This window comes from Manacus candei, unplaced genomic scaffold (assembly GCF_025592945.1).
Source record: "Manacus candei isolate 608988 ecotype Guabito, Panama unplaced genomic scaffold, ASM2559294v1 h1tg000057l, whole genome shotgun sequence".
Taxonomy (NCBI): Eukaryota; Metazoa; Chordata; class Aves; order Passeriformes; family Pipridae; genus Manacus; species Manacus candei.
This window is the reverse complement of record NW_026138105.1, coordinates 5912873-5939922: the sequence shown is the minus strand read 5'-3', so window position 1 is coordinate 5939922 and position 27050 is coordinate 5912873. Positions and strand designations below refer to the sequence as shown.

The 27050-nt window shown below is 47.7% G+C and overlaps 1 protein-coding gene across 7 annotated transcripts; it reads left to right on the top strand.

Annotated features, from left to right (window-relative positions):
• Positions 1 to 846: 846 nt before the first annotated feature.
• On the top strand, positions 847 to 27050 carry ADNP (activity dependent neuroprotector homeobox). Of its 7 annotated transcripts, none has more exons than XM_051802720.1 (8): positions 848 to 1172; positions 5565 to 5686; positions 10475 to 10627; positions 11944 to 11989; positions 13180 to 13486; positions 19602 to 19714; positions 20906 to 20998; positions 22903 to 27050. In XM_051802720.1, the coding sequence occupies exons 4-8, from the start codon at positions 11951 to 11953 to the stop codon at positions 26026 to 26028; spliced, it is 3678 nt and encodes a 1225-aa protein (XP_051658680.1). In that variant the 5' UTR covers positions 848 to 1172; positions 5565 to 5686; positions 10475 to 10627; positions 11944 to 11950; the 3' UTR covers positions 26029 to 27050. The 7 variants fall into 7 exon arrangements, with proteins under 7 accessions (XP_051658683.1, XP_051658687.1, XP_051658686.1 ...); XM_051802721.1 differs by lacking the exon at positions 848 to 1172 and adding an exon at positions 2270 to 2445; XM_051802722.1 differs by lacking the exon at positions 11944 to 11989.

Sequence of the window (27050 nt, the reverse complement as noted above, 5' to 3'; positions counted from 1 at the left end):
TTCCTCATGTCCAGGTGGAACTTCCTGGGCATCAGTTCCTGCCCGTCCCTCGTGTCCCATTGCTGGGCCCCCCGAGCAGAGCCTGGTCCATGCTCTGCCCCCTCCCTGCAGGCCCTGACACACATGGATGGGGTCCCCTCTCCGTGTCTCCCCTCGAGGCTGCACAGCCCCAGCTCCCTCAGAGATGGTCCGGTCCCCTCACCATCCTCACCGCCTCCGCTGGGCGGGCACGGCGGGCGCGGGGCCGCCTCGAGGCCGGTGCGAGGGACGGGCGGGAGTGGCGGGAGCAGCGGTGCGGGCGGTGCGGGGTGCGGTGCGGGCGGTGCGGGGTGCGGTGCGGGGTCTGTCCCTCGGGCCGGGCCGGGTCGGTGCCCGGGGCGGGGGCGGGGCGGGCGCGGTCCCAGAGGCGCCGCCGCCGCCGCACGAGGCCCGCGCGCGCTCCCGGGGCCGCCCCGCGGTCACGTGCGCGCCCCCCCGCGGTCACGTGCCCCGCGCCGCTCGCGCCCCCGCCCCGGCGGCGGCGGCCCCTCAGGACGGGAAGTAGTCCCGGCCGGGGGCGCGGCGGAGGGATCCCCGCGCCGGACCAGCCGCAGGGCGCGGCGCCTCCTAGCGGGGCCGGGGTAGATCCCGCCGCCGCCGCCGCCGCCGCCGCCGCCATGGCCGCAGCCGCCCTGCCGCGCCCCGCGGGGGCCCCCCCGCGGCGGGGCCGTGTCAACGCCCGGTGGGGCGGGCGCGGCGGGGCCGGACCATCGGGACCCCCGGGGCTCCCCCGCCCCCCCCGGGGCGCGGCCCCCTCCCCTCCCGCCGGACAATGAGTCCCGTATGCTAATGAGGGGCTGGCGTCACTTCCGCTCTTTCTCGGCCGCCATCTTGGCCCGGGCAGCTGTGGGCAGCGGGACCCGGCTGTATTGTCTGAGGGGCCCGGGCGCTGCCCCCGCCTGCCGCCCGCGCCCCCGCCCCGCGCCCCCGGACCAGTGCCCGCCGCTCCCGCCCCCGAGGCCGCCCCGCACCGCCCGCCCCGCACACTGCCCCCCCCCAACATCCCCCCCTTTGTCTCCCCCGCGCCGCCGCCGGCTCCGCTCCGCCCGCCCGCCCGCCTCGGGACCGGGCGGCGCCGGGGAGGGTCCGGCGTCCCCCCCAGCCCGCCCTCGCTGCGAGGACAGCCCGCTCAGGTAGGTGCGAGCGCGGGTCCGCGGGGCGACCCGGGCGGGGGCAGCGCCCGCCCGCCCCCTCCCTGCCTCCCTCCTCCTCCTCCTCCCGCGGGCATCCCGCGCCCTGCCCGCCGCGCCGGCTGCGGGGCTGGCGGCGGCCCCTCCCCACCGCACACATGTTGAGGAGCCCCGGCGGCTGCGGGCACCGGGCGCTGCTCCCGCCCCGCCGCCAGCCCGGCCGCCTCCCTTCCCCGCACGGCCGCGTCCCGGGGCAGCGGCAGCGCCAGCCGGGCCAGCATCCCGGGGTGCGGCTGCACCGGTGCTGAGCGGGGCCAGATGCGATGAATGGGAGCAGCCGAGGGGTCCGTGCCCGCGGGAAAAGGCGGGATCCGCCGCTGCCATCCCGAGCCGCAGCCGCGGGATGGAGCGGCGCTGCCTCACCCGCCCCTGCCCCGGGCTACAGTTACCGACACCGCTCCGCAGACAAAGGCGGGGAACCCACCCCCGGAGCCTCGCACCGCACCGGGGAGACACCCCCGTGCCGCGCACCCCCTGCCCGCGGCGGCTGCAGCCCGGGGGGGTCCCAAAGCAAGCCCCGCGGGGTGCGCGGTGCGGGGGTGCCCCCAGCCCCGGTGCCCCCGGCCGTGCCCGCGGGGGACACTCGGGCCCCCCCGATCCACCGCAGCCAGGCCGGGGCGCTGCACGGCGGCACCGCCAGAGGGCGCCCTGCGCGCCGGGCCCCGCTGCGGCGGGGGGGCACCGGGGGGGCCCCGGGACCGGGGGGGGCAGGAACGGGGGCACCGGGCGCGGGCCCTGTCACAGCCGGACGGGCCTCGCGGTTCGTTCGCTCGCCGAGCCCTCGGGCACGTGGCTGCAGCCCCCAGCCCACGGCGCGGGGCGTTCCTCCAGCCTCGGGGGGCTTTGTCTGGGGCCGCGGGGCAGAGCCCCCGTGCCTGGAGGTGTTGTCGTTCGTTGTTTATTGGGTGTATTTGAGGCGTTTGGTAGGTGTGAAAGAGGTTTTTATTCCTGCACCCCTTTTTCTTAAGTTGGGTTTTTTTTTTGCTGGCTGTGTTTTTATTTATTTTTACGCCTATTTTCTGTTTCTGTTGGAGGTGCAGGGTGTGAGCTAATGGAGACACAGCATTGCTGCCTGTCAGGGTAGCACGGACCGACCTTAGCTGACTGCTGTGGCTCAGCTGTGTGTGCCCCAGCACTGCTTCCTCCTGCAGGGTCTCAGGAAAACTTTCATTTGAGGACTCTGGCAACTCATAATCACAAGTTGTCATCCTTCTAGGTGAGAAAGATGGACCAGCCTGCTTGAGAAACAGAAAAGCAGGGGATTTTTTTTTGTGCTTCTAATAACAAACCAAACCCAGGCTTGGTTCCTGTGCAGATGTGCATTTGCAGATGTTGGGCAGTACTTTGCTGTCAGCACATGGACATGTACCATGATATGTGCTGAAATCTTCAAACATTCGCCAGAGACAACACCAGAGGAACACCCTGTTGTTAAGAAGAATTGCACCAGATGCTGATGGGTTACCTAATGGTAACGTAGTGGTTACCTTTTCTGAAGGTTATTACAGCAAATACTTAAACTTCACACGACAAATAACTTGTTTTCAAAAGTAAAACTAAGTTAAATGGCTTTGTACTTTTTCTTTTCTAGTATGCTGCCCTTTACTCAAATCAATATCATTTTTAATTAGCTCATAAGAATTATTTTTTGGTCTCCAACAGAAATGAATTGCTCCCAGTGTCTGGGGATAGCTCTGAGATTATTGCAAACTGATACGTTGTTTGTGCCCCATTATTTAAAAAAATCTTGGTTTGTTTTGAATTTGAAGTGATGATCCATCAGACAGGTTCGTAGAAAGTATCTCCTTAGGTTACCACTCTTTATGCTTCAAACTCTGTTGTCATGAAGAGCTTGTGAGCTTGTGTTCAGGTGTAGGAGGGAGATGCTTTGGAAGTGTGGGAGATGAGGAGGGTGAAAGGTGCCTGGTTTGCTTGTAGGTAGGACAGACAAGTGTCTGCTGCTCATAGTGCTTAGGAATGAAAAGCCTTCACAGGAGAGTAGCTTCTTGGCTGGTTTGGGAAGTTCCTGCCCTGCAGCATTAACCATCAGCTGCACAATCACCACACCTAGGAAGGTGTGTGTGCTCCTCAGGAGGAGGTCAAGAACTTCATGGTGTTTCTGTGTGTGTAGGGTAGAAGTTACCAGTTGTCAGAAGGTGCCCATGAGCATTTCCAGAGCTGGTGTGTGTCACTGACAGGGTTATATTGCAACAGCATTTTAATTAAGCATTAATAGTATGAAACCTCATTTGTTGGGTGCGTCCCAAACTCCCTGTGCCGTGACTGAATCGCTGGTAGATGGTAGGTGAGCGTGTTCCCGTGTTCTGGGGAAGGTGAGCTGTGCTCACACACTGCAGAGGGAATAATGGGAGATTATTCCCAACCCAGCTTTACCACTCCATAATAACAGTAAACACTGAAAGCAAATGTGAAAGTTTACCGTAGCATTCCTGGAATACAGAAACATATCAGAATCTTATCAGTAGTCAGAAGTCATACAGTCCAAATGTATATTTTATAGCTTCTTATTAAGATGGCAGCTGATTTGATTGATGCAAAGAAAGCAATTGAAACAAATGGTTTTGTGCAGCAAAGGCAGTGCTCCTGGGTTAATGTGTTTATTTTGAGGTGGCTGCAAATCAGATTTAGCAGCTTTGTAGGAAACTTATTGGGGTGTGTTTTGTGGGGTGGTGTTTTCAGGAGGGGAAAGTTGTCTTTGCTCCACTACTCGAAGTTGGTTTAGGTTGGGAATGAACAAACCAGTGTCAGATGTGAGGAGGACCAGTGTCAGTGTGTGGGGCTTGGGTGTCAGGAGAGGCAGGGAACAGGTACAGGGCTGCAGCTGCTCAGTGTGTCACAGGTGTCACTGGAGCTGCTTTATCTGCAGGGGAAAAAATGGGGGATTTTTTTAAATCATTAGTTCAGCTGAGGTTTTGTATTAACCATGCTGCATTTACTGGGGTTGTGTTTTCTAAGGTGCTTGTAACAGGCTTGTTTAAAAAGCCAGCAGCTGACTATACTGGCCTGCATCTGAACAAGCAGCACAGGAGATTTTCATTATAGTAAGTCAAGACCTGCTCTGCCTAGATTTATATCTATATAGGTATATAGGATATGGTTTCTATGAGCATAATTGTAACAGGATAATTGTTAATGTGGAGGTAGTCCTGCCCATATAAGTAGATCTGCTGATAGAAGTGTGTTCTTAATAGTGTAAGAGATGGAGATGAGAATGAGAGGTGCTGGTCTGAATCTGTATGTGCACTAGAAGGAAAAGCACTCTTGTTCATGTTAATTTAGTTTTCTCAAAAAGAAATCCTGTACCTTCCATATGTGGAAGGTGTGTTTTGCCTCAGCTGACACACTGGGGAAGAGTGCCCTGGCTTTCCTAGGCAGGATGGCCAAATTGCCCTGTTCCTTTTGAGCTTTCAGGAAGAACTTAGATCTGGTTTAAAAATCAAATACATGTTCTAGATTTGAATAAAGACATTTTTCGAGAGGGTGTAGCTCTTATTTATCTACCTGAGGGCCATATGCCTCAAGGCAAGAGCTGCATTGTTCAGAGCTTCACTGCAGCTCTCAAAAGGCAAACAGGAGGCTTGAATTTAGTGTCTGTGATCTCACAGTAGTGCTCTTGAATGTGTGTGGCAATTGATGGTTTTGAGTAAGAATGGAGTAAATATCATTTTTTCTGCAGTGAGTCACTTACAGTCGCCACCATTTATATCCTTAGATGTTAGGTTTTTTTAAGGAGGCATTAAAGATTATTTTGATGAAAAATGACAGTGACTATTGGCCTATGCCTGTGTAGCTGACCCTGTGAACACCCCACACCTGCAGGTGTATCCAGATCATGTTGCCAAATGTTTCATTTAATATCTACTTCTGGAGTAGTGTCTAAAACAATTTATAAGAATTAGAAAGTAAGCAGCTGTGTGAGCAGCTGTCCCCTGAAGAAACACTCAGCCCATGCAGCCCCTCAGGTGGAGGAAAGGGCCTGCTCTGGCTTCAGTTTGCTGTCTGTTCCCTGCCCCAGCTCCCCTCCTCTGTCCCAGCCCCCAGCAGTGCTCCCTTTCACCCCGGGTCACCTCTCCTGTGCACTGATCTCTGCTGTGACTCTGGTAGTTTGTGCTGGTGCTGCAGCTGGGCCAGGGGAGCTGTTGGTGGTGCAGATTCATAGCAGCAACAGTGAGGGGACAAAATGGCTCTCGGAATCTAAGTGGGCAAGATAATGGTCTTAAAATGCTTTTTTTCCTTCCTAACTGGTCCAGCTCAAGTTTGTGATGTTCTGTTCTGTTTTGTTTCCCCATTGCTGCTGCTGCTGCTGCTCTGAAGGCCTTGCCTGTGGAAGGTTCCTGAGTCAGCTGGAGGACAGCAGTAGCTGAGGTGGATTAACACTGGAATGTAGGCAGGGGCTGGAGCACTTGGGAGCTATGCTTAGACAGAAAGGGAAAGAGGTAAGAAATGTGAAGTGGTAAGACTGATTTTAAGCTCTTCTTTACAGACTTTACCCAATCTTGTAATGCCAGCATTTGTGCATCGCGTGTGTGAAGTGTAAGGCAGAGGAAAAACAATCAGTACCAACCTCCTTCCCTGACTATTTTTACACTTTAAATACTCCATGCAGCCAGTTGGCGAGATCCCTTCAATAGCTGATGTATCTGCTGTCTGAGAAAGCACGGATTGGCAGGGCTTTGGATGAGCCTGTGAAAGTATTTGTGTGCTCCATTGTGCCGCTGGGCTGCCCTGCCCCTGCACACAGGCTGTGCCTCTGCTGGGCAGGACACAGCAAGGCTGCACTTCCCTCCTGGTGTAAATACCTGTGTGTGTGTCTGTGCTGCCATGAGCCCTGTTCCTGCTGCCCTGGGGCTTGGCCCAGGCCCAGCACTTGTGTGTGGTGAGTGAAGGAGCTGCTCTGCCCCCAGACCACTCCTTTTCAGCTGGATGGGGCTCTGCTCTGGCTGCTGACACAGTGGTGATGTCAGGAAACATGACACACAAGGCTGGGGACCCTTTTCCCTTGCAGTCTAAGCTGGCTGCAGTTTCACAGTCAGTGTAATCCAGTCATAAATTACATGTATATTGATTATTTGCTTTGTTCCTGCACATTTTACAGCGACTTCTGTGCCGCTTTGTTTAATTAGACAGATGTTTTTGCGAGCGTTGCATTGAAAATTTTAAGGTGATTCTTGATTTAATTTAAATAGTAACTGCTCATTCGTTAACCATTCTTCTATTTCCAAAATAATTTTTATTCTGGGATTGTTCATGCTTAGCTACAATCTAGATGAGGATTATTTTGCAATTGTAGAGCATATTCATGCAGCCTTTTTTCCTGATCACTGAAGTGTGGATATAATGGTGTAAGCAAATAATATCCTTTGTGCTTCAATGATCTCCACTCTCGATTTCAAATTTCAGCAAGATGTGCAGGCTTTGCTGCATTTCACACCCAAATCTTTTAGAAATAGCCCTAAACAAGCCAGGCTCTCCTATTGAGTATGTGTGTTGCATCTTGATTTTACTGCACGTCTGTATGCATATAAACATTTATCTTTGGAGGTCTTGAACAGGCACAAAAATATCCTTTAAGATGGCAGCAGTTGTGCAAGCCTAATTCTTGAGCTGCAAGTGCCTCTAATTCAGGATTTCCTGTACCCTGGAGAATGGACACAATTTCAAACTGCTTCTCAGAGTGCAGTAGATTGCTGGTGGTGATGTGGGCTTTGTCATGTGTGTTCAAAAGATCCCTCAGAAAACACTCAGATTTAGCAACAGCACATCCTTTGACACACCTCAGCCTATGTCACCCAAATCAAAAAACCCAGGAGGAGCTCCCAGCAGAGTGTAGGGAAGCAAGTTGTTCATCAGGAGCAGAAATGAGGAGTTGTGGTTCTCAGAGCAATCAAAATGTGACCATTTTGGATTTCATGGTGGGGCACAGAGGTGCCACAGTGCCCAGAACTCCCACTGAACAGAAGTGGATGAGGAAACAGTTAATTCCAGCTCAGTTTTGCAGTGAGTGTCCACACCCACCAGATGGAGCTTCGGGCTCCAGTGGAAAATTCCAGAAATTGAGCAAGAATGAGAAGTGTGTGAATGACTTAGGAGATCCCTGTCTGCTGGGCTGCAGAAGGTGGGCTTTTAACCTTTAAATAAAGAATGAATGGAGACAGACACATCAGCCTTATCAATTCCTTTCACTCCAGCTGTCTTTCATGAAGTTTCTCCTGTGATGACAAGTTGAGAGTTCTTAGTGCAAGAGCTGAAGGGACACAGCAAGCACCAAAAAAGAGATGTAAACCAGAGTTTCATAAACCCTTGCTGAAAATTGCCTATAGCCATTGAAACAGCACAATAAAGATTTAGGCTCGAATTTCCTCCAGAGGATAAGATGGGAGTGTTTTAGTACCACACTTTAGATGGACTCATCTCCTCTCCTGAAGCCATGTTTACATGGGATGTCAGGAGAAGGGTGTGAAATGGTCCTTTTGGTTTGACACACAACTTGAATTTTTTTTTGATATAGCTGATTTAATCTCTGAAATGTTCTTTAAATGTTTCTTTTTGACAAAGGGTCTTTTAAGAAATGGTGTGTTTGTCTGTGATGGGAGCTGGTGTCAGGTGCACAGTGCTGGGTGAGTTTGGCAGTGCTTTGACCAGGTAGCAACTTGCAGTTGTTGATTGCCTTCAGTTCCAGGTGTCTTAGTTTTAAAACAACGTCAGGTTTTTCCCCAAGGTTTGATTTGTTGGTTTGGTTTTTTTTTCATATCTTTTCAATAGGTCCTGTTTTGGATGTAGATGTGGGTTAAAGGACCTTGGATATAGGAACAAGCTGAAGGGCTGGGGCTCGTTTGCTTAAGGTTGAAGTGCTGTGTCTGACCTGAAGCTGTGCATCCCAAATTCCCCACTGGAGTTGGGGTGTGTTGGAAGCTGCAGGACCATCCTGTTCCCTGGGCAGGACCTTCCAGCTGCAGTGGCTGAGAGGAGGTGCTCTCAGTTCAAAATGCTGCTGTTACAAAACACTCTCCCTCCAGGATTATAGTGGATTGGAAAAATGAGCCCTGAGTTGTCTGGCATTTCAGATGTGCTGTTAAACTGCAAATCTCATTACCTTCACAGGAGTGTGGGTGCACGGCCCTCAGAAAACTAGGCCAGAAATGCTTAAATAGTGTGAAAAGGGAAGAGTCCAAGGGAAGAAAGTGAAAATGCTCAAAGTCAGGCAGCGATAGATGTGTTGGGAGCTGACTCTTCAGTCACTCAGTGCAGGGAGGAGAGAGATTTAATTGCAACTCTCACCTTTTCAAGGGAGTTTTTAGTAGCTTCAGTTCTTTCAACTTCTCTGTTCTCCCTGGTATTTCTACTCCTGGTGTTTTTGACTTGCTCGCTTTTCCCTGAGACACCTTTCTGCTTCCTGGCTCTCATTCTTCCTTGCTCAGCTGTCCTGGAACTGTCATGTCCCAGAGTCCCAGGGACAGGCCATCCTTGTCCTCCTGTGAATATAGAGTGTTACACACCATCATTCCACACAGCACCATTTAACCTGCATACACAGGGAGGCAGCTTTTCTGTTGCTGTGGGAACCACAGGTTCATTTTCTTGCATATTTTTGTTGTATTTTAAGAGATTTCACTCAGTGTTGCACTACCAGGCTTCTTTGCAAATCTGTTTCATGGCTGCCTTTTAGAGCATGTTATTAAATGTAGTTAGCTGGGCAAATTGTTAAAAGTTGCCTTATTCTAAAAGCAGTTGGAATAGGGAGATAAAAAGCACAGTATCAAGAAACCAAGTCTTGTTTCATCTCACCCAGGATCTTAGAGCTGCAGCCAGCTCTGATGTTTGCTCCTGTGTTGGGCTGTTAGATAAAATACTTGCAAAATAAGGGCTAAAATAAAAGAAATTTGGATTATATAGAGTCAGAAATGCCAGATGCTTGGGGATCCTTGTCAGCACACAGTGCAGGGCAATGATACTCAGTCTGTGGAGACCCAGCATGGGATGAAGTGCTTCCCTGAGCTCAGCATCATCAGCCTGATAAACTAATTGTCACTGATCTGCTCTCAAGGCTGATGGGTCCTCACCCACAAGTGTGCTTTCTGCAGGGAGGATTCCATGGGAGAGAGATAATTTGGGCTTCCTAGAGGCACGTGGGCACTAAGTTACCTTCTAGTTAGAAAATACTTCAGTATGAAACAACCACCCGTCATCCATCCTTACCTGTCTGAAGGTATGGCTGGTGCTCTTGTTAAAGCAGATGCAATATTCAGTTTTGCCTCAGCGTGAAGCATTTTAAGAATTTAGTCTTTTTTAATTTCTTAAAACGTTTTAATGTCTTGTGTTGGAACTGTACTTGCCAAAGAAAGCAATCTGTACTTTCAGCTGTGGATGTTCTGTCTGAATAATGAAAAGATTAAAATCTAACAATTTATTTTGCTTTATGCCTTGGCAAAGTAATTCTAAATGACTCAACAAGTTTTGCTTTTATGAACTTTAGATTTGGCTGTTCCAGATTTTGTGGTGCTGCTGTTGTGTCTTGTGTTTCCAGTCTGTTCAAAACTGAGTTTCTGTCCATGGCTGATGGGAGTTGAAGAGGGATCAGTCTTCCAGCAGAAGTGTGATCATTTACATGCCATTCCCTAGAACTTCCCATCCTCCTCCTAGCAATGTAATTGAGTTCTAATCTGAATTAAATTCCTTCCCAGAGGAATGTGTGTCCCCAGGGCTGTGACTGACCCCTGTTTGATATCCCATAGTCTGGTCATTGAAGGTGGGGCCTGTTTGTATGGACCCTTGCAGGAAGAATGAGCTGCCCAAGGCAGTGCTGTTGCTGTGGGTGCTTCAGTGTCCCTCAGCCCTGCAGGGTGCAGCTGTGGGTGGTGCTGAGAGCCCAGGGCAGTGCTGTTGCTGTGGGTGTTCACTGTGTCCCTCAGGGTGCAGCTGTGAGCTGGGTGGTGCAAACAGCTCTGAACCCCCTCAGCCAGAAGGTTGGCTGGAGTGTGAGGAGGAGCATTCCCACTCTGTTCACTGCTGCACTTGTGCACTGGGTGCCTGAACTGCACTCTGAGCACTTCATGGTTCCTCAGGCAGCACCACCCAGCACAATCTGCTATTTAAGCTGCAGCCCTGTGACCTGCACTCAGAGCAGCACTGTGGTTTGGAAGGAGCACTGATGGCTCATTATCAGTGTGAGATTGCCCTTACCACATCTCTTACCTTTGCCTTTACCACTGTGTTTTGTACAGCAGGACATGATCCTCCTCCTGTGCCCGGGCTGGGGGCTCCCCCAGTAGGTGCCACATCCCCCTGAGCGGGCGGCCTGCAAGAGAGTTGGCTTTGGAGGCTTTTGCAGGAAACTTGTCCAATGAGTCTGAGACGCCCAAGCACCATCAATTTTGGAGGTAAATACTTCATCATATGTACTGAATAGATGGGGAAGAGTTGAGATTTTCATTTGACAAAGTATGGGCAAAAAATAGTAGAAAGGATAGTTTTGACTGTTTGCTTCTGAGGTTTGGATGTTTTGAACTTAAAAGGAACACCAGCTTGAACTCCAGAGAAATTGAGGGGTGGTGGGTTTGGGCTCAATCAGTCTGGCAGCTTCACTGCAGATTAATTAGTTTCCTGGGTTAAAATTTTCTCCCCTCTGTTGGTTTAAAACCATCAGAAGTAAAAGTGAAAGCTGGTTCTGACTGCAAGGGAAATGACCAGCCTGCCTGAAGTAATGCCATGCTAAACTGGGGGAAAACCTCTGAATTGGGGTAGGGAAGTTCAAAGATACTTAATTCAAGTTGGATGTCCTTTTAAGTTATTCCTTGGAATCTGACATTACATATTTGAATCTCAATTGAAATGTTTCATTTTGGAAATTCAGCTGAAATGCTCTTTATTAAGATATTTTCTATCATTTGTCTGTAGCTTGGTCTGTCAAAGTGGGCTGTATAAAGGGAGGGGAGGGAAGAATACTGTGAAAAGTTAAGCCAAAGGGGAAAAAAACCCCACCAACAAAACAAACAAATGAAAGAAAATATAACAATTAGTCCCTGAAGGGTTTTTTTTTTAAATGACAAATTTAAATGTTGGTACTTGCCTTGGGTGGGGGAGAGGGGAGAATAATTTGCATGACGTGTGTTTTACTTCCAATTTAATTCATGCTGTTATTGGAATTGAATCAGGTTACTGATCAAATTGTAAAGATAATGTACGTTTAAAAGTGAATGAGTTAAGTTTGCTCGAGTAAACACCAGTAATGTCCTGGCACCCAGCCCACAGAGAAGTGAAACCCTGGTGAAGGTTTGCAGTGTCTGGGTTGCACTGAGGATGTTGATCCTGGGTTCTCGTTGCTTTCTGATTTTAATGCCAACTGTTATTCCCAAATATTTAATACCTAAACCGAGGCTGTCTGGTAGAGAGCTACCTACACCTTTTAATGAAGTAATTTGGAGCATAATCTGAATTTTCTGTACTAATGTGTTGCCAAACTGCATGCATTTTTTTGATTATGGTGTTTGACTCTGCTGCAGCCCTTCCCTTTTAGTATTATGGATATTAAGAAATTTGGGGTTGAATTATTGGAATGAAAACCATGGGATCATGATACAGAGCTAACAAAGGCAATGGACCAGAGGAGAGGGTTTAAGTGTGTGGGGTGGGGTATTTATGTAGGGGAAAGGAACAGCTTTTAGAATAAGGGTTTGAAACATTGCTTTTTCTGTAGGAAAAAGATGGAGTATTGCATGCTGGGAACAAGTGCTTTCCAAAAGGTAGCTAAATTTTAAAAGTACATTTGTTTCATTTTGTTTTGGGCTTTGCTTAAGTATTCTAATCTAGTAATTTTGTCCTTTTCTGCAGTTTTCATTTTGATTAGACCTCTGCAAATCTCTCTTCTAAACAAAAGTTAAACAAAAAAGCCCAACCAAAACAAACCCAAAAAACCCTCAAACCTGGGCCACAATTGCAGTTTGTCATTGCTGAAGCATTGCTCAGTGTGTACAGAAAGGAATTTTAAGGTTGTTTGTAATGATATAACTTCTTCCTGGGGTCTGTTTTGTTCTCCATGATTTCAAAATCACAGGTATTAACATTGTTACATTTGAAGATATGAATGTGTTGGGTGAATACAGAGAATAACCAAAAGTAAAACCTTTTGTTAAGTGTAATCTCCATTGGCACCTCTTTAAAAACAAGAAACTCAAACTTCAAAACCCCAAACCCAAGAAGCCCCACTCCTGGGGAATGCTGTCAGCAGAAACTCCAAGTAAATAGTCTCATTTTTTTCCCTTTGTTCTTGTGAATAGCAAGACATAACATACTTGGAGGAAGTCTGAGTAGATGAGTCAGGACTTATGTCATTAACTGCAGTTAATGTTTTGGCCAGGTTTCCCCAGGAAACAAAGCTTACACAATTTTTCAGATTGTGGCTTGTCTCCTAATCCCTCTTCCCAGCCAAGAGAAGAGGGAGCCATTTTCAACCAAACTGGGTGGAGATGGAGGTCTGAAAAAGATCAATGAGCACCTTTAAGTTTGGTTCAGTGCAGCTCTCCACTAAGGGAGGCAACAGGTTTGACCATTCCCAAGTTTCCTTCCCAGCTCTCCTAGCAGCCTGTTCCTTCAGTTGGGTGCAGCAATGCCGAGGGGCTGCTAAAAGCTCGGTGGGAGGGGTCATGAGGAGGGCACAGAAATGTCAGTGCTCAGGCCTGGGGCTCCAGGGCATTCCAGAGGGTTCCAGGGGGTCCCTTCCCGGTGCTGCAGAGGGGCCGGTGAGGTGGTGCCTGGAGCTGGCAGTGCCTGTCCTCATCCAACACGGAGCGAGCCAGGGCTGTGCAGGGGAGAGAACAAGCAGTGCATTGTCCTGGCTTAGCATTCGAAGTGTGGACTCCTTTGGAGTGTTGGTGGTGGTGCCTGGCTGGGTGCATGTATAGTGTGTCATTCCATGGATACGATATTATTGCAGGTACAGCAGCAGCTCATGATGCCCCGTAAAGCTTTTCTTTCCCAGAAAGAAAAGCAGGCTCGTGCCAGGGAAAGGGATATGTTAAAAAAGAGGAGGAGGCGACAAGACTATCTCAAAAGAAGCGTGGAACCACAGAAAAATACTGAAACAATAAAATGGCACAGGGATGATGAGAAGAGGAGAGAAAATGAGCAAGTTAAGGACAAAGATATCAAGAAGCGGTGGAGACAGGATGAGAGAGAACGACGAAAGAATGTGGACGCTATGAATTGGCACAGGGAAGAGGAGAAGAGGGAAAATGAGCGAGGTAAGGACCAAGAAGGCCAAGAACCAGCAAAGAAAGGAGGAGGATGAGGGGGAAGGAGCACCGAAAAGATGGACCTTTGAGGCAGCAGAGGATGATGGGGAGAGGGGAAAAGAGAGAGTAAGAGAAGTTCTGGTTTATAAGCATGTGCAGAAATGTTGCTTTAATGAACTAGAGTTCTTACATTGCTGATGATTGTAATAAGATTGATGTGAGTGGAGATGTAAACTAACAGTCACAGTGGGACAGAAGAGGCTGGGTTTACACACTGCTTATCCAATTGCCTGTTTGCACACATGCTCACACCTAATGCTTTGTTCAGCAGTGCCATTGGTAATGCTGGGTGTCAGATCACCCAAAACTTCAGGTTTTCTCAGTCTTCATAATAGGAGTAAATGAGAGCATTAGGAAAGGGAGGGTCAACCTTATGAGCTCATAAGAGAAGGTAAAACTGATGCTTTTTTTTTTTTTTTTTTTAATAATGTCCCTAAGAGAGTTGTAATTGCATGGACAGATCTATTCTGAGGTCAGTTATTCAGCATAAGTTGTATGAAAGTGTGAATTTCATGGAATGCCTTTATGAAGCAGCAGCTCAAGAGATGAAAAGAAGAAATTTGAAGACATTAGGAAGAAATTCCTCTCTGTGAGGGTGGTGGGGCCCTGGCACAGGTTGCCCAGAGAAGCTGTGGCTGCCCCAGCCCTGAAAGTGTCCAAGGCCAGGTTGGACGGGGCTTGGAGCAACCTGGGCTAGTGGGAGATGTCCCTGCCCATGGCAGGGGGTGGCACTGGATGGGCTTTAAGGTCCCTTCCAACCCAAACTGTTCTGTGAAGATTCTATGAAAAAATAAACTTAGTGTGTAAGGGATGCTTGGAGGGGTAGATGTTGCTTATTAGGAGTAACTTTATATATTTCATTGTGAGGGAAAACGCTCTCAAAAGGAGTTTCCAGCTTTCTACCTCTATGTTCCTGTGAGGTTTTTATTGTAGGACTGGGAATCATCAGCTGGTAAAAAGAAACTGAACGTCAAGAAACTTGCTAAATGTGTGTAAAAAAAGTTTGCACTTCCTTTTTTCATTCATATTTTTCACTCAGTACTCACTAGGAAAGGTTAATTTTTGTAGTTCTCCTTTTCTTGATTGACTGCTTCTTCTAACTGCTCTGCTCTGGGAACTCAGATCAACTTAGAACTATGTTCATGACACTTTTGAAGGAAATAAATGAAATATCCAGACAGGAACTTCCCAGTTATTCCTCTAGTCCCATTAGAGTCTAGGATTCCACTGGCTTGGTTGTGCCAGTGATGAACAGGCACTTGGGAAGAGCCAGTGGCCACTGAAGAGCTTCAGGATCCCTGTCCTCGTACAGGTCTGGGATGCCTGAACAGGATAAAATGCACTGGGGGCTGGGGGGTTTGTGTCCAGCTTTTGGGGAATTCCATAACTGGTTTTTACCTGCCATTTCACAGCAGTGCTCTCTCCAAACCTGGCTGGGTGCAGACTCTCCCTCAGAGAATGTTCAGGTCACCCACGTTCTGTGCTTGCTCGTCATGGGAGGTGTCCTGTGTGGGCAGGAAATGGTGTCATTTCCAGTTAAGCACAAAGAGAAGGAAACCTAGAGTAGGTTTTCTAGAAAACCTAGAGTGGTGCTGTCATGGTGCCTTTGCACAGCAAGCTCTTCCTGCAGGTTAGTTCTTTAGTCTTTATTTCTTGCTGAAAACACTGTTTTACTGTGCAGACCATGACATTAGAAATACACTGTGCTTGCTGCTTGCACTGGACCAAAGCTGAAACATAAACCCAGCCTAGTGAGCACCCTGAATAGTGTCCAAAATTGCAAATAACACAGTGGGCAGATTGTGAATACTGGCTGAAGATTTCAGTTGAGGGAGAAAGGCTGTCTGCCACTGGTGCACCTTTCCCAGAATCTCAGCAGTGTTGTGGCTTGTGGGTGCTGTGAAGCTGCACGTGGGAAGCTCAGTCCTTTCATCAGTGAGAGCTGGAACAGCCCCACACCTGATACCTGAGGGCATCAAAGGCAGCAGATGCACAGCAGCTCCTCTGCTGAGGGCCAAGATACAAAAGACCCACTGGAGAATTAAGATTTTAGTTACACTAAAATAGAAAGATCTTTTGGGGTCTAAAGACGGGTGGGAGTTTTCTCTTTTTTATCCCCTCTGATAATTTGGTGGATGTGGGTGTTTTTCCCTCTGGTGGTCCCTCCCCTGGCTCTGAGTGCAGACCTTCCTGTGAGGTGGGAGTGCAGCGCTGGGTGTGAGATCAGGACACCCCTCCTGAGGCAGGGCTGTTTGCCCTGACAGAGAAATGTAGCATAACATTCACTGTTGCAACCTAGAAGACTAAACCAGACATGCAGTTACTGTATTTTACAGTAATTTTTCCAAATAATTGCACAGTCATCTTTTAAATTCATCTTTTGACTCAGCTCTTAGGTGGTTCCAGTCCCTTGGTAACTGGTATGTGTCAGGACTGAACTGCATGGCCAGTTGAAGCTGGTACAGTGAGGGTAGTTTATTAAATGTTAAAACTGGTTTAAAAATCAGAAATGTAACAGGAGGATGTGTCAGACATTCTGGGTGTTTTTAGAATAGAGACTGCAATTGTTTCCATCTGGAATTTGAAGTGCTAGTAAGTCAAGTGGTGAAGAGGTAATTTGGAGTTGGAAGTCTCTGAAAGTCTGTCTAAATGCTAAGATCTGTTTTAAAAAAAAAAGTAGTGAAGAGTTTGGGGTTTGTTAAAAATGCTCTGTGGCTATACAGTGGCTAATTTGGGGCTAGACCTTGTTTCCTTTGTGTGTTGTCATGCCATAGAAATGAGAAGTCCTGGTTTCCTGTTCTTGGGATTTGCACTGTTAAGTTCCTAAAACTAAGCAGCAATGATGGTTTTTTCCTGACTATTCACACCAGTGCTCCTGAGAGCATTTGAAGGTGTTACACCATTTCCCCCCTACTTTGCCCACCGTGGCTGACAAGGTTAGGGATGGATGGAGAGGAAAAGCCTTTTGCTGTGGGACAGGAGGGACCTCAGGCAGACAAAGCATCCCTCGTTTCCAGAACAGCATTAGTGTCTGGCTGGGGGTTGGAGATGCTGCTCAATCCCAGCAGGTTTCATGTCCACACCCAAGGAGGTGCCAGCAGAGGGTTGTGTACAGTGCAATTACAGTTGGAGGTACTGCTCTAAATAGAAATGAAGGGAGGTGCTAAAAGCTGCTTTTGTAGTCACAAACTACAATAATATCTGGCTCTCCACTGACTGTGATTAAATAGTCAGAAATTTCCTTAATCAGATGAACTGTGCTTGCTTGAGAATGAGGTTTTTTGTTAGATCAGGTGAGTTGGATTCAACCATCAAGCAGAACTTGGTTGATTTTAAAAGCTGATCTGTAAAAGTTCAGGTTTCAGATGTGAAGATTTAATTTTCTCCTCTGTTACGATGCAGGGGAAAGGAAGGTCCTGGAGTTTCTTGTCTTGTTAAGACTTCAATGAGGCAGGCAAAGGGCAGAGGCAAGAGGTTGGTGCAGAGAGACCAGAGATCTTCTTTTCAGGCAGTTCTAAATAATTTGCTTTTCTTTGGGTTTCTGTATCACAGTGTATTAGGCGTGTTTAGACACAGTAATTAAGATGAAGCATTTGGTTCCTTTGGTGAAGAAGTTTAGTGGCATTTTGTGCTGAAGTCACTTTTTTGTTAACAAGCTTTATTTGAGACTTGTGGCTGACTCAAGTTTACAAGTGATCACTTCCCAAAGCCAAGCTCTGCACTGACTGGGGTGAGACCAGAAATGGTTTCTTTGCAGGCAAAAGGAGTTTGTTCTTGAAGTGGGGACCTGGATTTAGAGAAAACAGCAGGGCTTGCCAGAAGCTTTCCCATGACTGGTTCATGCACTGCTGTTTCTGCAGTTCATACTAATCACTTGGGTTTTTCTGGAATAAAATTTCTAGGACATTATCTCCTTGGATTTGAAATTCACGTGAAAACATTAATTCAAATCCTGAACACACTTGACTGTGCTGCTACACAGAATTTTTTATATTAAACTGGAGCCTGCAGGTAGTGCCTGGAGGGGTTACTGAGCCAGTGCAGTCCAGAGAGAGCCACATTATCCCACTGCCTTCAGAGAGCAGGGGCTGGTAGAGCCACGAGTCATTTCTTGGCTACATTAACATTTTTCACTCTGGCTCTATGACCTGCAGCAGCAAGAACTTATAATAAATGGCTGTTCTTGAGTTTGGGAAAAAAAAAAATTCATGCTCTGCTTTGAAAGCAGACTTGTGTGACTTGACTGTAGCTCAGAGTTGAGAGCCATAGCTCCAGTTCTGTGAGGGAAGAGTTGGAATAGACTGTTAAGGAAGCATACTTCCTTTCTAATATTCCTTCTCATTTCTTTAGGGATAAAACCACTCTGTGCACTATGTGCTATTTTTTGTGTCCTGTTAATGAAGTTTTAGTATCACACAAGTCAAATCTGGTTTGAATCTTTTTAAACCAATTTGTTACTAATGTTTCACAAAACTGACATTGGTGACCCTCAGCCCTGCTGTTAAATATTTTCAATTACTCTTTCTGTCTTTAACATGGACCTGGCTCACTTTAGGCTGTATTAGACATTGTTTTTACAATTAAAGCAAAATTATTTTTAGTCAGCGAGATTTTTGTTCTACTTGTTGAAGCAACTAAACTAATTGTAAAATTGCCCTGAAACAAATAAATGTGCTCTTTGTGGTCTTAATTTTTTTTGATACAGCAATTTCTCAGTACAAATTCCTGTTTGCAAGATAGATATCCATTACTGGTTTCAAATTTTCCACCATTTATGTGCTTGTACTTTGACATAAATGGTATTATTTTTATTTTACTTGATCCAAAGGCATGTTAAGCAATAGCAGAAATAACAGGATGCAGCCTCTGCCCAGAGGTGCTCACACAGTAACTGATACCCCGTGTGGGCAAGGCCAGGGAGAAAAGAGAGCAGAACTTGTAACTCTGGAGTAACCTACTCAGAGCCTCACACACAGAACAGTCACAACATCTTACCTATGTTGAAAGTGGTTTTTAAACTTCTCTGCCATTGTGTGCCTTTAGAAATAGCTCTTAATACAAGTCAGAGGCAGTGGCCATGTGGATAAATCAGAATTTGATTAGGAAATCTGATAAAGAACCATAACCTCGAATTCAGGGTTCAGTAACTGATTTGCCTGAGTCAGTTTTCACAATAACAAGAAGTCAGAAACTCGGATCAGACCTTATTTCCCAGGCCTTCATGAGGGTTTAAAACAATTCCCTGGGCCAGAGTGAGCAGGCTCTGCAAGGCTGACATGAATCACCCTCGCTGTTTGAGCAGTCGGGGTCCCTCCTGCACAGAGGGAGTGTCTGAGGCCTGGGCAGTGTTAGAGCTGCAGGTGAAATCCTGATACCAGAGGAGGGGTGGGAATGGGGAGAGCAGAGGAAAAGAGCAGCTCCTGTTGTGTAGCTGACAGTTCCATGTGCACACAGAAGTTTGAGCCATCCCTCGTACCTCCCCAGTGGTTGCTCTCTGAAGGTCTCTGGCCAAGCTCTCAGGGCCCCTCTTCATAGAAGGATCTTTGCTGAACAGCTTCAGCCACTTAAAGCTCTAAGTGCAGTAAAGGAGGGAAGCAGCATTAATTTCTCACCCCACCTAAGCTGAGTGCAAGGGGCATCTTTCTCACCGAAGAGATGCTGGTACCTGGGTTATAAGGCTGACACAACCCTTGGAGCTCACCTTGCCAGTTTTCAAATCAGTTAGAACACGTATGCACAGGAGAGAAACTTGAGTTCTGAAGTACTTCAGCTTAGGGGTTTGTAAAGACAAACTCTAAAGAAATAAGTTATTTCCAGATGCACTGAAAGTCCTGCAATAGTTGTTCCATCAGTTTGTTGCCTTGTTAAAGTGCCCTCTCCAGCATTATGGGCAGCCTCAGCCAAGAACAATCAGACAGAATGTAGAGTTTGTTAGTTAAAGGTTCAGCTCTGATACGAGTTCTGTGGGGAAATGAGACAGACAATTACTAATAATTAAAAGTGCAGCACTGTCAGACAAAACACATTTGATTTAAACCTTTTCTCTTACTCTCTTTTTCAATAGAAACTATGTTCCAACTTCCTGTCAACAACCTTGGCAGTTTAAGAAAGGCCCGGAAAACTGTGAAAAAAATCCTTAGTGACATTGGTTTGGAATACTGTAAAGAACATATAGAAGTAAGTATGGCACCTCCCAAGAGTTAGAGCTGAAATTCTCCACAGTTAGGGGCACTGAGAGAGATTTGGGGTGTGACATTATTTTTAGACCTGTTTAAGTTCTACACAAAGTAGGTGCTCATTAAAAACTTGAGGTTAAATGTACCTGTAAACACTTATTAGAAGGTTTGGTGGAGCCAAGACACACCTGAGGCTCTGTGTGACTGATTTTGTGACACTGAGTTCTCTTTGGTTATGGTGGATCGTTAAGTGGCGCCTGGTACTGAACACCCAGGAATGCTGCAGGAACTGGGAGCGGTGTGGGATGTTGGGGGGGCAGAGGATGGGTCAGTCCATGCTACAGCAGGTCAGAAGTTAAAGAACCACTTCATGCCTGTGTCAGTTCCTACAAGGGAAGGGTGTTTGTGCTGCTCTCCTGGACAGGCTCCATCAGTGCTGTCTCACAAGTGCAGCTTTCCTTGGCAGTTCCCCACAGCCCCTTGCAGCTCTCAGCACATTACCCATTGCTTTAGCTGTTCTGTCTGTGTCTTGTGAAGAGCACTGAAGTGAGATGTGTAAGGGAAAGAAATGCCAGTCCTTCCTGCTTGGAGAATTTGCTGGGCCAGTCTCACGTTTAAGGGGAGAATTCTGAACTGGGACAATGTTCATTTCAGTGGAAATGTTATTTTTGAGTCCTTCTGTGCTGCTGACTTCCATGCCAAAGTACTTCATAAGGTTACTTTTTTAATAAGAATTGAGTGTCTTGGACATCACACATGTCCAGCTTTAAAAAATTTTATCTGAATTCCTGTGTGAAATTAATTTAAATTCAAACAGACCCAATCAAACAAAACAAACACCACACCAGTATCCCCCAAAAAGCAAGCAAGCAACCAAAAACCCCCAAACATCAGAGTCTGGGAATACTCTTCTCCAGGATTGCTTTTGAAATGAGTATGTAACCACAGTCTTGGGTTAATCAGGAGATGAGTACTGAAAATGGATCTTCAGGTGTTTTATGATGCAGAGAATATTCACAGCTCTGCACCTGTGAGGAGGTGTGACACCACCACTGCCTTGGGTTAATGATCTGTGCCCTTTGCCAGCAGCCCCCAGGGAGAATCCAGGGAATGCTCAGGGATTGCTTAGGGTTTTGGTCCAGGTGTTTGGTTCTGACTCTCTGTCCTCTCTTCCCATCTTCCCCTTTTCCAGGATTTTAAGCAGTTTGAACCTAATGACTTTTATTTGAAAAACACTACATGGGAGGATGTAGGACTGTGGGACCCATCGCTTACGAAAAACCAGGTTGGTAAGAGTTTGGGTTGACACTGTGAGTCTGAGGGTGGTTCGTGCTGAAGGGCCTTTCACAAACATACCAAGAGCTTTTCCTGCAGTTTTCCCCATGGTTCATCCTGTGTTGGCAGCTCAAGGGACAGCAAGAAGCTGTGTGCTTTGTTCTGACATTTTTGTGTTGAGTTATAATCCTGGTGTGTCTCAGGAGTCTGGGTGGCCAGTACTGGAGAACTGATGGCTCCAGAAACCTTGCTCGAGTCAAACAACTGCACACAAGAGCCCATTCCCACCTCTTTCCATGCTTAGCACAATTCCACCAGCCTTCCTGTCAAAAGATCAACAGTTTTATACAGTCAGTGATAAGTTTTTTACCTTTCCCGGATGGTTTATTCCCTGTTTCCATCACTTTCAGAAGCTGTTGAACTGAACACATCTCACTGCTGCCCTGTACACGGTCACTGTGAGTGCCTGGCAGCCACAGCCAAGGGCTCCAGAAGCTGTAATCCCACATGTGGTTGGGACATACCTGGTTCTGTACAGCAACTCAGTGACACTGGAACTGTTGTGGTTGAGGTGTTTCTGAGCCAGTAATTAAGGAAATTTGAATTGAGCCAGAAGTGGAAGGAGGAAATGATACTTGATGTTGGTTAGAGCAAGTTGTGTGTGCTGCAGTGGCCTCTCCTGATGGTGCAGTGCAGAGTAACCCCAGCACTGAGGGCAGAATCCTCTCTACAAAGCAATCCCTCTTGTCAAAGGTCAGGGATTGCTCTCAGAGGAAATGGGAACCTGACTTGGGATGGATTCCTAGTGTTAATCTGAAGATGTCCCTTTATTACTCTGTTCCATAAAATACACTGATGTCCCTTTTTCTAGCTAATCCAGAACAAAAATTGTAATATAAAAGGAGGCAGGTGTTGGTTAGTTGGTTTGCTGTGGCCTGTCTCCAGCCCTCCAGGTGTCTGAGGCTCCAGCAGGTGCCCAGAGGCAGATATTCCTGCTTCCTTGTGCAAAGGAACAGTGCAGATCTCCAGCTCCTTCACGTGATCTGTGTGTATCTCAGCACACAGGACTTGTTCTGACACCCACGAGGAATGTTTGTAACTATTTGAATTCCATGTCTTGCCTCCCCTGAAGTGCCAGGTTGCTCGTGGCCACCTCTAAGGCCAGTGAAACTTTGGTTTGTGGTGCATCAGTTGACAAGAACTGCATTGGCACCACATTAAATGTAACAAAGGGAAAAGCTGCAGGGAAACTGCAAGGGTGGAATTTTCAAATTTTTTTCCTGAGTCGAGGTTGGTTTAAAAATAAGGTTTGTACTTTGATCAAAATGAAAAGGCTTGGTGGCTTTAAGGGCTTGCGTAGCCTTAGTCTGTGTCTTGGTAAGCTGAAATCCTTTTGTTCACCAAAAAATAGGTTTTGAATTCCATCTTTGATATTACAGTGTGTAATGGATAAGGACACTGAAATAGCTGAAGTTATAGATCCATCTTACATCTCTAGGAGTTTGGCAGATTTAGGTGGGAAGTATCTCATCTGGATACAGTCTCATTGTCCTCAAACAATCCTGTTTGCCTTTTCCCCCAGAAATGAGCTTATGGGGAACCTTTTGTTGCAGCTCAGCTGCAGGGAAGAGGCTCTTTTGTGACTGGTGGGAAAGAGGCTTCTGAGTGAGCCCTGCCTGCTGAGGTCATGGTTAAACTCTTGAGGGGCCTCCTGGCGCATCACATGTATGCTCAGATGATAAACTTCTTAGGAGGCCAGAACTGGGAGAGAAGAAGTTAGTGAAAAGGTTTGGGATGGTTGCAGGGGGTCTCGTGACTATTGTTTAGAAACACTGTTTTGGGAATATTTAGTGGATGTTGTTTTCCTAAAAGCTGCCGTTCACTATTGAGTTTGTGCTCTGTTCTCTGTTCAAGGACTATCGGACAAAGCCCTTTTGCTGCAGTGCATGTCCATTCTCCTCGAAGTTCTTTTCAGCCTACAAAAGCCACTTCCGGAATGTTCACAGCGAAGACTTTGAGAACAGGATTCTCCTCAACTGTCCCTACTGTACCTTCAACGCAGACAAAAAGACTTTGGAAACGCACATTAAAATATTCCATGCTCCCAATGCCAGTACACCGAGTGGAGGCATCAGCACTTTCAAAGATAAAAACAAACACGAGAGCCTTAAACCCAAGCAGGCTGACAGTGTGGAACAAGCTGTTTATTACTGTAAGAAGTGCACTTACCGCGACCCGCTCTACGAGATCGTTCGAAAGCACATTTACAGGGAACATTTTCAGCACGTTGCTGCTCCTTACATAGCGAAGGGAGGGGAAAAGTCCCTCAATGGTGCGGTTCCGTTGAGCTCCGGTGCCCGAGAGGAGGGGGGGATCCACTGCAAACGATGCCTTTTCATGCCGAAATCCTACGAAGCTTTAGTGCAGCACGTGATCGAAGACCACGAACGGATCGGATACCAGGTCACTGCAATGATAGGTCACACTAATGTCGTGGTTCCAAGGTCTAAACCTTTGATGCTCATAGCTCCAAAACCCCAGGATAAAAAGCCTATGGGGCTCCCCCAGAGGATGGGTGCCCTCTCCGCTGGAAGTGTCCGGTCTCTCTCGTCACAGCAGATGATGAACAGACTCACTATACCAAAGCCTACGTTAAATTCCACAGGAGTGAATATGATGTCAAATGTTCACCTACAACAGAACAATTACGGGGTCAAATCAGTGCCCCCGAGTTACGTTGGGCAGCCGGGGGGGAGGCTCAGCCTCAGTGGAAACGCGCCCGTTTCTCTTTCCCAGCAATCACAAACCATGAAACAGTTTTCAGCGAGTGGGAATGGAAGGCCTTACACCCTTGGAGGGGAGCAGAGGTCCCAGGCCTCAGCAAGGTACTCGCTGCAGTCTGCCAACTCCTCCTCGCTATCCTCGACGCAGCTCAAACAGACCTCGTTGTCCCAGTCACAGGCAGCGACCAGGGCTTTGGGCCAGTCTGGCTCCAAATCCCCCGTGGCTGCTACAGGCCCTTCCTCTGTCAATACATCATCCACACAGAAGTGGAAAATCTGTACAATCTGCAACGAGCTGTTCCCTGAAAACGTGTACAGTGTCCACTTTGAAAAGGAGCACAAGGCTGAGAAGGTGCCTGCGGTCGCCAACTACATAATGAAGATCCACAACTTCACTAGCAAATGTCTCTACTGTAACCGCTACCTGCCCACCGACACGCTGCTCAACCACATGCTGATCCACGGCCTGTCCTGCCCCTACTGCCGCTCCACCTTCAACGACGTGGAGAAGATGGCTGCTCACATGAGAATGGTTCACGTGGACGAAGAAATGGGACCTAAGACTGATTCCACTCTAACCTTTGACTTGACGTTGCAACAGGGCGGTCACACGAACATACATCTCCTTGTAACCACCTACAACCTGCGAGATGCTCCCGCTGAATCCGTAGCTTACCATGCTCAGAACACTCCCCCCATTCCGCCAAAACCACAGCCCAAAATCCAGGAGAAGTCCGACGTACCCGTCAAAAGTTCTCCACAAGCAGCAGTGCCGTACAAAAAAGATGTGGGGAAAACTCTGTGTCCTCTGTGCTTTTCAATCCTGAAAGGACCCATCTCTGATGCTCTTGCACATCACCTACGGGAGAGGCATCAGGTGATCCAGACAGTTCACCCCGTGGAGAAGAAGCTGACCTACAAGTGCATCCACTGCCTCGGGGTGTACACGAGTAACATGACGGCCTCGACCATAACGCTGCACCTGGTGCACTGCAGAGGGGTGGGCAAGACCCAGAATGGGCAGGACAAGGGCACGTCCCGGCTCGGACAGTCCCCGGCCGTGGCGCCGGTGAAACGCACCTACGAGCACGTGGAGTTCCCACTCATGAAGAAAAGGAAGATGGATGACGAGGACTCCCCCTCTGGCTTTGAGGAGAAGCCTGAAGAACCCGTAGTTCTCGCACTGGACCCCAAGGGTCACGAAGATGATTCCTATGAAGCCAGGAAAACGTTTCTTACAAAATATTTCAATAAGCAACCCTACCCCACGAGGAGAGAGATCGAAAAGCTGGCGGCCAGTTTGTGGCTCTGGAAATCTGATATCGCTTCTCACTTCAGTAACAAAAGGAAGAAATGTGTTCGGGACTGTGAGAAGTACAAACCCGGGGTGCTGCTCGGCTTCAACATGAAAGAGCTCAACAAAGTCAAACACGAAATGGATTTCGATGCTGAATGGCTGTTCGAAAACCACGATGAAAAGAACTCCAGAGTCAATGCCAGTAAGACTGTTGATAAAAAAATCAACTTAGAAAAAGACAATGAGAGTTCCTCAGACAGCTATGAAAATATAGAGGAGGAATACAACGAAAGCCGTAGTCCCTTCGGTCAGCGCATCTCTGACGTTGGTGGGAAACCCACATCTGATGGCACAGGGGAGAACCCCGAGGACAGCATATCCAAGGAAATCGTGGAAGAAAATGCATTACAGTCTCCAGAGAAATCTGACCAAAAACAAGAGGAAAGCTCTAAATATGAAGAGATTATTTCTACTGAAGAACCAACAAAACTGGTAGGGGACATTTCGGATAGCGAAGGTGATCAGGATGATGCTGTGGAATGGAAGGATGGAGCTTCCCAGTCTGAAAGTGGGCCTGGTTCCCAGCAGGTCTCAGATTTTGAAGATAATACATCAGAAGTAAAACCAGAAGTGTGGACAGATGAATCCTCCCAAAGTGAAGATGCTGGGAGCAGTAAACCAGCTGTCGAGGCCAAAGGGGGCGGATCCGAAAGCGATGAAGAACAGTCAAAGTGGAAGAATCGTTCCTATGGAAAAGTAGAAGAGTTTTGGTCTAAGGACCAGTCGCAATGGAAGAACACATCGGAGATGGAGGAGAGCCTGTCCAGTCAGCAGATGGAGTGGCAGAGCAGCGCGATGGACAGCGAGGACGGGGAGCCCTTCGCGGGCGTGGCGGCCGCCGTGGCCGAGCCCATGCACGGCAGCCTGCCCGGCGTGGAGCTGAGCAGCCAGCAGGCGTGAGCGGCCCGGGCACGGCCTGGCATCGGCCTGCACTGCCCCACACCCCCTGCAGTGGGACTGCACAGCTTCACCCAGCTGGGACTGCTCCCAGGGCTCGGCCTGGCCTGGGGTGGCCACTGCTGGCCCAGTGGGCCTGGACGGATGCTCTTGGCTGCTCTGGCTTGAGAATTCCGGCTGGGATGAGCACAGTAACTTAATGTGAAATGGATATGCTGGTGGCTCCAGAATGCACACAGAGAAAAGCAGAGGTTTATTTTATCTGCATTTCCAACCTTTATTCACCTTGTCCATGTTGAGTTGTGTCTTTCCAACATGCCCCTCTCGGCGGCGCGGCCGCGACCCGGTGCACCTGTATAGCAGACTCTGGGGAAATGGACTTTTCATGTATCATTCTGAATAGTTGAAATGTATATTTGTACAGTCTTTTAGACCTATTCAAGTGAAGCTTATGGAACTGTTCTTGTGTACCCATCATAGATCTGTTTCTCTTTTTTAGTGTTGCCCTGCTGTGTAATAAATGCTGTATCTAGTTTCCCTAGCAAAGCTTGAGACTGCTCTAGTATGAATTTTGACAAACTTAGTTTTTGCACATAACCTTGTACAATCTCCAACCAGAGGCCAGCAACATAAAAATATATCTGGGCTCTGTTGTATTATAGAATTTTCTTGTTCTGAATATCCTTGACATGACAACTGATGACAAACGTATTTCAGAGCCATTTTCTGAAATCTTTTAAGCTAAAAAAGAAAAATCACATGCAAGAAACAAGTTTGCAGCTACTAATTTTGACACCTTTTAGATCTGTATAAAAGTGTATTGTGTTGAAGCAGCACACTGAGACAAAGTGCTGGGTTTGGATATTTAGTTTTATCTTTAGTTTACACCAACAAGGTGTTGTATTCATTTATACCATCTAATATATGACACACTGTTGTAGTATGTATAATTTTGTGATCTTTATTTCCCTTTGTATTCTTCATTTAAGCATCTAAATAAATTGCTGTATTGTGCTTAATGTAAA